Source organism: Cupressus sempervirens, chromosome 10 (assembly GCF_028749045.1).
Source record: "Cupressus sempervirens isolate cs-2001-9-10 chromosome 10, ASM2874904v1, whole genome shotgun sequence".
Lineage (NCBI taxonomy): Eukaryota > Viridiplantae > Streptophyta > Pinopsida > Cupressales > Cupressaceae > Cupressus > Cupressus sempervirens.
This window is the reverse complement of record NC_143127.1, coordinates 251,650,941-251,662,530: the sequence shown is the minus strand read 5'-3', so window position 1 is coordinate 251,662,530 and position 11,590 is coordinate 251,650,941. Positions and strand designations below refer to the sequence as shown.

The 11,590-nt window shown below is 32.6% G+C and overlaps 1 protein-coding gene across 1 annotated transcript; it reads left to right on the top strand.

Moving 5' to 3' along the window:
- Positions 1–2,787: 2,787 nt before the first annotated feature.
- LOC149533575 (uncharacterized) lies at positions 2,788–3,130 on the top strand. The gene has a single exon (XM_089806684.1). The coding sequence runs from the start codon at positions 2,918–2,920 to the stop codon at positions 3,128–3,130; it is 213 nt and encodes a 70-aa protein (XP_089662810.1). The 5' UTR covers positions 2,788–2,917.
- The last annotated feature ends 8,460 nt before the right edge of the window (positions 3,131–11,590 follow it).

Below are 11,590 nucleotides of genomic sequence, written 5' to 3'. Positions count from 1 at the left end.
CCTCATCTCAGGAATGTCCTGATTGCAAATTCTTTTCCATTTTCTATCAAGGATGATATAGTTAAGAACCAGGGTACCACATTGCCAGGTACAAAAATTCCTTAGAGGTTGAAACCTAGTATACATGACAGGGCCATCCTAGAGCCATTGATCCTCTCAGAAGTTAATGGTGTTCTCATTCTCCAAAACCAAGTGAGTGCCCTTCTTCAAAATCCTATGGGTGTGCACTACATTGTTCCAAATTTTTATCCTTGGTGGAGTGCATTGGTCCAAAAATGATAATGCAATGATTCATCTCATAGGTACTTAGCCCTAACAATACTGCACCAACTTCTCAAGGAGTTCATTAGTCTCCATCCAACCTTAGCCAAGAGATCCTTATTCAAATGCCCAATCCTTCTAATGTTTAGAGCCCTCAAGGACTTAGATTGATAGACTTTCTTCCATCTTGCCAAACTTATTTTGATCTTATCCTCCATTCTCAACTATAAAAAAAAATCTTTTATTTTTTCAATAATATCTCTATATCTACCTAGGAGTTTAAAGAGAGAGAGGAAGTACATGGGAATGCCCTATAAAGAAACCGAAGGAAGATGAAGTTTTCCCACACTACTAAAATTTTTTCCTTTCCATCCCGCAAGCTTCTTATGTATGTTTTCCATCAACCCATTCCAATACAATGACAACACCTCTTTAATGGTGAGAGGGAGGCCAAGATAGGTATTCAGTAAGCTCACCTCTTCACATTCTAGAATTCTAATCACTTTTCTCCTTAGGTCATTGTTTGTATAAAAAAATATACTTTTCTTGTCTGATAATTTATACATTTCCTCAAAACCTTCTCATAATTTGGTTTAGAAGGGTCTTCCATGCTCTATCTTCATGAATATAAGATAGGCCAAGTAGGGAGGTGTCATCAAAAAATTGTTGGAGCACCTATGAGGGGCTTGAGGAGGTAGGTCTTATGCCTTTTATCTTGTCATTATTTTCTGGGGCTTTGAAGTTTGTTCCCAACACCTCCGCTACAATGATGAATAAGTAAGGAGGAAGGGGGTCTCCTTGTCAAAGACCAAGTGAGAGGAGATAACAAATCTGCCTAGGTCCCATTCAACAAGACCAAGAACTGGATGATGTTAACTATAGTCATGATTATTCTAACAAAATTCTCTTTCAATCCTAACTTGGTCAGAATATCAAAAAAAAATTACCCCCTTACCTTATAATAGGCCTTCAAAATGTCAAGATTTAGAGCCATACCTAGGCTCCCACACTTCTCCATGGAATGGATCCTAGTGCCTCATTGGTGGTAATGACTGCATCTAGTATCAGTCTACCTAGGACAAATCCATTCTAGCAGGGTACTACAAACTTATCAAATAGGGGCTTAATGTGGTTCACCATGATCTTAGAGAGGATCTTATAAATTGTGTTGTAGAGGCTTATTGGTTTGAATTCCATGAGACATCTCAGTCCATCTATCTTAGTATTAACACAATGAAGGTCTACTTAAGTTCCTTGACTAACTTTTCCAAAAATGAAGGGGGAAACCCATTTGGCCCCAGGGCTTTAAACTGGCTCATATTAAACACAAATTTTCTCTCTTCCTCCTTTGGAACCTTGATAGTTAGGGCATTGTTCATCGAGTCATCAACAACTAGGTTCATGATCCTTAAAATATTATCCTAAGTGTTAATACTAATTTGATTTGGTTAGGGGGCTATAGATCTCCTACAAGTATCTAGAGACCTAGTCCTTTATCTCGTCCTCCTCCAATATTTCTTGACGAATACTTTCGACCAATAGGCTAATGTTATTCCTCTTTTTTCTTTTTGCTGCCAATCTATGGAAGAAGGTTGTGTTCCTATTGCCCTTCTCTAGCCACTGCACTCTAGACTATTTCTTCTAGTAAATTTCCTCTCATTCCAACAAATTTTTTCACTTAGCATGACATTCCTTCTCCTCATGTTGATGTTTTGAAGAAGAATTACCACTAGCTAGATTGGCTTGGAGTGACTTTGACTTCTTCTCATTCATCTTCTTTTCCTTAAAATTGTTGTCAAATGATGATTTACTCTATCCTCTAACCTCTTTATGGATCCTTTCTAGTTTCCTAGCAATGCAGAAAATGGTAGATCCTTGGACTAAGATGTTCCACCATTAGGTGATATGCTATCTGAACTCTAGGTGCGAGTGCCACATAATCTCATACTTGAAGGATCTTCATCTATTTATTTGTTTCTACTTCCATATGAATAACAACATAGAATAGTCAGAGATGGTCCTCGGGTAAGTCATTAAGGAGGTATGTATGTTTAACCCAAAGATGTCCCATAATGATTTTGTCACTTCTATATACAAAGTCAACAAATAAAACTCTCATTCTTTTACTATATTCATCAATTTAATAAATGTATTTAAAGCACCAATCTTGATATTTTATTTATAGAAATCATTGCTTGTCAATAGATCTTTGAACTACAAGTTGATAATGATTCACAAAGAATCCTCTAGAAATTAAGTCTTTCTGAAAAGAACCCTCCACACCTATTTGGTCTTCTCCTATAAACTATTTAACTAAATAGAAAATCTAACCCTAATTATAGGCATATCACATCACGAAACCCATCAGACCTACTCATTGAAACGTTCAATTGGCCGTATGGACGTGGCGTGAAATTCAAGTCAAGTAATTTGTCTTTCACATTTGGCGGTTTAGGACATCTATGTTCTCATGACAGACAGGTGGACAGGATACAGGCCAAGCATAAATACAAGGTAGGGCGGTTTTCTCAAAGATAGAATTTGGCCGGCTGTTCTCTGGTAATAAAGAAGAATTCTACACACAGTAAGCCTTCCCATCAATATCTAAGACTCTGTTTTGTGTGCCGAGAAGAAGAAGAAGAAGGAGAGAGAAGAAATGGGACATGATTGGGCACCAGAGATCATTGGAACAATTCTCTTCGTTGTGCTTTCGCCGGGCTTGCTGTTTCAAATTCCTGCAAATGGACGATTCGTAGAGTTCTGCAACTTTCAGACCAGTGGGCTATCTATTTTCATACATACCCTTATTTTCTTTGCCCTCATGTGCATATTTCTTATTGCAATTGGAATTTCTATAGTCATAGGTTGAAGAGACATGCTTTCTGCCCCTCAGTGGCAATATAACTCTGCTCTTTTGATTTTATATTTCAAGGATGAAATAAAGGATTGTATCTTTGATTATATTATCATCCAGTAACGTTAAGTTTGTGGAAGCAAAACTATTTCAGGTTTTAATCTGGGATGATCTACACAGCTTGAATCTCCCAGCCGTTGATAACATAATTTTTTTATTATTATTTCAGTTTGAGATGTATTCTCTGACATCCGTATAGTTTTAATTAGATCTCTCTCTTTCTGACAGTCTGAACAAAGTGGCATCGTAACTTTAGATGACTGTTTTTTTTCTGTTCCATAATGTCGTAATCCCTTATTTCAAATATTATAGTGATATCTATATAACAAAATTTATTATGTATCATATCTTAAATACAAATATTTGATCTTGGGCTCTTTATTCATTAAAAAACCTCTATATTCTTCCATTATCATTTTCAGTCTTACTATGTTTTTCCTAATTTTTCAATAGTTTTATTCGTTATTTTGACTGAATCTTATTTCAGAGCATTTACAATCTTATTTCAAAGCATTTACTATTTCTCATTTATTTAAGAAAAAATGATCAAATTTTGTGCATTTCGTTAATTGAATTAATGAAAGCACAAGATCCATTCTATATACTTTTTGTCTTGCAAAAAGAGGGGTAAAAATTTATTAAGACAAAAAGGAATACAACAAGGAGAGCTCAACAAGGAGCTCGCACAAGATCCATTCTATATACTTTTTGTCTTGCAAAAAGAGGGGTAAAAATTTATTAAGACAGAAAGGAATACAACAAGGAGAGCTCAACAAGGAGCTCGATCCCGAGCAACAAGATCATCAAATTCTTGCAGCATCTCAAAAGACAGTTGCTCCCTATCCCTAATATACTTTTTAATTAAACTTAATAAATAGATTGACTGCGATTTTCACTGAAACTATCATTATTGATTTTCTTATTCTGTAAATCATAATCCTTATTCTCATTAAATATAAAAACTAAAACCCATCTGTAAGCTATAATTCTTATTCGTCATTAAATATATAAACCAAAACCCATCGCACTGTGAAGCTAATCTCTGCAAGCTATATTTACCATGGCTTTGCTTTTCATCTTCTTTTTCTGTTTTTTTCTTCTTTCCTTTTTCTTTCTTTTCAATCTTTAAGATTTAAATTATAATTTTTTAATTAATTATATATGATTAATAAATAGTCTATATCATTATGTTATATATTATATCATATAATATTATAATATTTTAGTATTTATATCACTTTATATTTTTAAAAATATCATTTATACAATTTAATAATTAAAATAATACTATGATTTTGTACACTCATGAAATAAAATTAACATAAATTAATAAATAATATTGGTTAGATTATTAAAACATTAGAAATAATGCATCAAATAAAGCAAATTAATAATTTTGGAAATCTATCAAGATTTTTTATTGTGGAAAAAGTGGCATATAAGAGATCAAATATTTTTTATCAATTATAAAGTGAAAAATATAAGATTGAAAGGATTCATTTTTAATCACTAGTTAACATAAAATGACATCATAGAAAACAAATTAATAAACAAGTGCCACATAGTGGCATGTACTTGTCTTTATAATGCATTGTAATAAATATAATGTAAACAATAGTTATCCAATTAAAAAATACACAATTAATAAAGATAATTCAACAATAAATAATAAGTAATTAGACAATTAAGAAACAATTCAATAAAGAATGTTTTATCTTGAGAGAAAAAATTCATTTTATTATTATGCTATGCATCCATATAAAATCATGAATGAAATTAATTGTATGTTCAAATTCATAGTAGTTACTATTGAAAAATACTCAATACATATCTATTATATAAACAAAATTAAAATAGTATTTCAACATTGTTCCACTTTGAAAACTAAAAAACATTGTCCACCAATAAATGTTTCACTTCTAAGGAGATTAAATATAAATTTAAAACTTTTCTTACTTGGCTTAAAATCATAGTGTAGTCATAAGAAATTACACCTTTTTAATATTGACAAGGAATAAACTTACATTAGTTTACTTTAATAGTAACTTGTTAAGATAATATAGTTCATAACATTATATTATATACTACACAAATCAATAATCAACATATTTCAGATATACTTCATTTAGATATAAAAATATGATAAATTATAAAAGGTTATTCTTGTTCTATTTTTTTTTTTTTTTATTTCTGATTAGTTAAGAGCATCACTATATTACACAAGCCTTGTCAATTAAATTATTTTGTGATTAAAATTTATGGTTTTTACAAAATCAATTTTAAATTATTTTTCATAGTTGAAAGTAAAATTTTGAAAGATTTCAATATTTGCATATGTCTAATAATAGGCGAAGAAAATGGAATATGGAAGAAGCCCAAAAAAAGGGGTCCTATAATGCAAAATATTTTAGACCAATGAGATTTTTAAAAAATAATATTTTTATTGAGAAAAATAAAAAATAAAAATTTGAACATTACAAAAATTTTAATTACAAAAACTATTATTATCCACAAAAGCCAAAAGAATAATTTCATCTAATTGGTGACAACTAATTGACTAATTTGTGAAGTGAATGCAATAGTATTTTCTTATGGCAAGTATAGTAACTGCTATATTATATATATTAAGAATCTACAAAATCAATTTTTTTTAATTTCAAGTCTCCAATAATGATTATAGACAAGTGCATTGTAATTTCAATGTGATATCCTATTTCAATATGAACTTCGGGTTTAGTCAAATTTATAATTCTTTAGATGTGTTTTGATTATTCAAACAATTTAATTTTAATAGTAATTTATGTATTTTTTCTTCATCTAATTACCTAGTTCAATCTAAGTGTTTAATATAACTTTCTTTCACATGTTAGTGTAGATTTGTCCTTGTTATTTTGATGAGTTCTAAAATTTGAAGTACTTTAGTATTTTCTTTAAATGATCATATTATCACCTAGTTCAATCTAATTGTTTACTAAAACTTTCTTTCACACCTTAGTGTAGATGACCTTGCTATTTTAATGAGATTTGAGAGTTTGAAGTATTTCATTATTTTCCTTAAATGATCACATTGTGTTTACATTACATGACTCTTTCATGTATACATATAAAACAAAAATTTAAGGTGAGGAAAATCATTGTCTAGTTAGTTTAAACTTATTTCATTAACCTTTTGTTTTTTTGGCAAAAAATTATATTTAAAGTAATAATAACTAGTTCAAAAATAGCTCCCAGAGAAAAGAACTAGAAAAGAAAAACTTAAGTCATTACCTAATACAAAAAGGATGTAGAAGAAGAAAGACAACATCAAGAGAAAGTATAACCAAACTAAAGAATCTTGTCCTTGTGATTTTGAAATTGAGAATATTGTGATTATAAAGAGCTCAAAACTTGTATGAATACAATTCATTGTTTGGTGTTGGAGACAAAATGAAGAGCCAAGCCAAAAACTGTCATAAAAGTTTCCATTGATTATCTACATCCAAAACTCCAATTGAGGTCATGATATTAGAAAGCCACCTAATGTGAGTGCAACCCAAGACCTTGAACTACATATAATATCTCAAAAGAACAAGTGAGAACCATAAAAGTAAAAATATGTGAAATCATAGAGAAGCAGTGATTTACAATCAAATAAAATATGGGAAGGACTCAACATTATTCTAAACATATTCTTTTGTCATAATATTAACCAAGTTGGGGAAAATAAGGAGGTTAAGTGAGGAAAGTGAAGAGTTAATATGAACCCCACCAGTACCTAAATTAGCTAGACAATTAGCGAAAATATTGCTTTTTCTATAAGTATGCATGATGTAACATTTAGAGAATGAATCAAAAAGAGATCATTCTTGATGTAATATATATTATATGGACCAATTATATAAATGATGTTTAATACATGCATTAATAATAATGATTGAGTCCCCTTCAACATGTAACATAGATATAGATAGTGATTTTACATGTTCCAAACCAAACAGCAAGGCCACAGCCTCGACTTTATTATTAGAAAATGGAGGGATAGGAGATGGTTTTTCTATAATCACATAACCTTTAATGTCTCTAATGACTATGTCATAGCTAGACTTTCTTAGATTTCCTCTGGAGGCCCCATAAAAATTGAGTTTGAAATAACCCTCACTTGGAGGAATCCACTTGGTTTGTGCTAAGATAAGAGAAATCCTGGATGAACACAAGGGAGCAGGAAGATAAGGAGAAAGTAAACCCTTCTACTAATGAATAACATAGTCATTCCAAGGAGAAAAAACATGTTTACCCTTATATTTACTTACTAAAGCATTAACAATCTAAACAATTGATCTTTCTAATCCTTCCAAAATTGAGGGATTAGAGATGATGTCTATCTAAAAATTCTCTTTTTTCTTTCCCACCAAATCGCCCATACTAGAGATGCAAGGATGCACTTCCAAAGACATGAGAACATTGATTTAGAATATAAGATTTTCCATGCCTAGAATAAATCCCATAGAGATTTAGGTAACAGTATATGGAAATTAAGATTATTAAGAACAAAATGCCAACAATCTTGGGCAAAAAGAAAGATTAAGAGGAGTTGATCTATTGTTTCTATAACTTGCAAAGAAAGCACACAATTAAAGGGATAAAAAATGTTCAATCCATGAAGTCGATCACTAGTTAAAATTTTGGTTCTTTAATGAAAGTCATCCAAAGCATCCTACTTTTGGTAGAACTAAACTATTCTAGTAGAATTTAAAAGCATGATATGTGGTCTGATTAAATTGGTTTTGTTGGAGCTCTAAGTATCCTTGTTTAACAGAGTATCTACAATCTTTAGCTAGAACCTAGAAGAGGGAATCTAGTTGATTAGACATAAAAACATTCCTTTCAATTAATACTTGTTTGAAAGAAGCAACTTGATTGTGGTATATATGAAGAATTGAGGGGTCTCGCCAAATGAATAGCCCTATGGATCTATGTATAGATGTGGCATAATTAAAAAAAGATTTCCCCTAAGCTTGAATCACTATGTTTGAGAAATCCTTTAAAGAATCAATAGTGGAAAGCAGGGGAACCCATTCCATGAATTAAACAAAAAATTGAAACTATCCCCATTGTTCACTTCCAATGATATGAATGAAGAAATATCCTCTTGAGAAGCCATCAGGAAATCTCAAATGACAGAGCCCCCTAGCAAGACTAGGACAGTAAGAACTCTGGAAGGTTCCAAGTTATCTAAATATTTCTAATGTAAAAGGCGACACCATTTGCAAGAGGATTTTTCATACATTTTCCAAAAATATTTAGCAACAAAAGCCATAATCCTATTAGTAATGTTGGGAAGTCTAACAGCTCCTATTCTTAAAGAGATTCAGATAGCATGAATAGAAATTAGAGGTAGTTTCTTCTATCCATTCATATTATTTGACCAAAGAAAGGTGTGGATTAAATTTTCAATTTGAGAGATGATACCTTTGGGGGCTTGTAGAATGAAGTAATAATTAGGAATGCCAGAGAATAGTTTTGATAAGAAAAATTCTACCTGAGAGAGATAAACTATGAACCTTCCAAGCACTAATTGTAATTTTGATATGATCATTCATAGATTTTCTATAAGAATTTTCCATAGGGAAAAATTCACCCAAGACCAAGGAACTCAAACACAAGCGCAACAGTAGACCAAAAGAGTATGATTAGAATGATGATATGTTATTCATTCAATGTGAAAGTACACTAGGATTTCCTGTATATAAAGGCCTTTGGAATGCTTCTAGAATGCATAGGAATTAGCAACATGATAAGTCATACAACCAGGCACATATGCACCAGGTGTGGGTTATCCTCCATTAAGCATAGGAGTAAGTGTGATGATGAGAGGATAAGCCTACAAAGGTGTAGCATGCAAAATTATGTTGTAGACACCATTTTCTAAAATAGGAGTGTGAATAACTATGTTGTCTACATGACAACTCAGTTAATTATGTAAACTCTAGTCTTGTATGCACCATGTGCTGAATTAGAGTTGCTTACTCTAGTGTTGTCAACATGACAACTCATAAGAGTATGCAAACTCCTAAGTGTCTTACCTAAGAAATAATAAAATAATGCATAATAATAAAATAATGCATTAACCTAAGTAAAATTAAGTAAAGTGTAATAAGTAAGTACTTATTTACACCAACACCCCCCCTTAAGTGCAACTTAGGGGAATGTACTCAAGCTTATGAAAGCTAGGATGAAATGCATGATGGGTCCTAGCTACTAGGCCATATTAGGTACCCATGTACATAATGCAATGCAATCTCTCATAAAGTGGAGAAAGAGGGAAAACCTCATGGGAAAAACCCTCCCCCAAAAAGAGAGATGAAAAAACAAGATGCATGGATGGATGGAGTAATCAAGACACCCCCCCCCCCCCCCCCCCCCCGCCACCCCCCCATTACGACATAGATCAAGTATATACAATAGAGAAATATAAGAAGAACACAATCCCAAAAGAGGAAAAGTTCCCCACCACACCCCCCATCCCAAAGAGAGAAGAAGAAGAAGTGAGACAAGGTAGTCCCCCCACCCAAAATGTAGAGTGTCAATCAATGATAGCTACTCCAATGTAGAAGCTGATCCAGGACTGATGAATAATGTTTCTCCTCTTTGGAAGAAACAATATCATAGGTACATAAGAGATGCTTCCCCTATGTGTAGAAAGAATCCCAATGATCAATGATGCCTCTGAAACCTACTCAACTGTCCCTAGGTGTTGATACTGATTGTCACCCCTTCTAATGTTGTTGAAAAGAACAATGTTAGATCTAGCAAGGATGGATGTATAACCTATCTTGAAGAATCTACTATCTCCTCAATTGGTAAAGAGACCTCTTGCAAATATTGTACATAAGGATCCAAAATCAATTCAACTCGTGAATATCAATCATGTAGAGAATAGACATGAGGGTCAGAGTGAGCCCTCATAACAACTAAAGAAGAATCATCATCATCAAAGAGAAGATGTATATCATTAATGATGTCTCCCAAATCTACTATATATGACTCCACAAACAAACTTGAAATATCCATTATGTAGTCATCCTTTGATGTTGGAACTGGAAGACTAGGTGTACCCTGTTGTTCTAGACCTATCACTATGGCAATATATGCATGTGGAATGTGCCGATGATGTAACCTCTGGCTATAACTATCGATAAAACCCCATGTATCTAAATCTGTTGAAGTACTATCACTAGTGTCACTATCAATTTCCACAATGTAGGAAGTGTAGAGAGGATTAGAGGATAAGTTGGGTGAACGTTCCTCAAAGTATACATCCTTCTCCACAAATATCTCATGTCTCTCAAGATACATATGTATGCCTTAACACTATCTTCATATCTAATGAAAGTAAAAGGCCTAGGTGGTGGTGCTTTGCATCCCCTAGAAGATATGTTTGCCCATGATGGACAACCAAAGACTCTAAAGTTTGTCACAACTAGATTTCTACCGCACCATGCCTCAAAAGGTGTCTTTCCATCTAAGGCATTATGAGGAGACCTATTACTTATGTGATTGGCACTACTTATAGCGTTGACTTCAAGTGATGGATCACATACAACTTACCATAGATTTAAGAGTTCATAACCTCAATGTTTCAACATCTATCTTATGTAGACTGAATGCGGGTGGATTCTAAAGATCAATACCCACAAGTTTGCAAAAGTCTTTAATTCTTTTGTTCACAAATTTTCTTTCATTGTCCATCCTTAGAACTTTGATGGCTTTCCTTGATTATAGTTCAACATGACTCTTGAAGGCTAGAAACTTGTCCAACACTTCATTCTTGTGATGAATAAAGCAGACCCATGTGTAGTGTGAAAAGTCATCAATGAAAGTGATTATGTAGAGACCCTGGTTAACTGATGTCACTACAAAAGGACCTGCTAGTACCATGTGAACCAACTGAAGAACAACTGGTGCTCTTGAAGACTTCCCTTTATTAAACTTCTCCCCTAGATGCATATCCATTGAACATGTTGAACATTCACCCTTAGAAAAGTTGATTGTGGGTAGAATTTTGACCATATTGTTTGAGCAAAGTTGCTAAAGATAGTGGAAGTCAAAATGACCGTATCGCTCATGCCATAATTTTATTTGTGGATGATATTGAGTCAAAAAAGCATGTGAAGGAGACTTAGGTACAAAGTGGGAGAAAGAATACAACATTTTTTCATGATTAATTTTCTCCACTACAACCACTGAACCATCTTTGAGAGTGTGCACCATTACTAAATCTAGAAGGAACTAAACTTTATTTCCATCTCCAAGGTGAGTGATTTGGTAAATTGAAAGGAGATTATAGCTTAGGTTAGGAACATAGATAATGTCTTTGAACTCTCCATTTTCCATCTCCACTTGTCCTTTTCCTTCAAATTCAATTTTTGTGTTGTT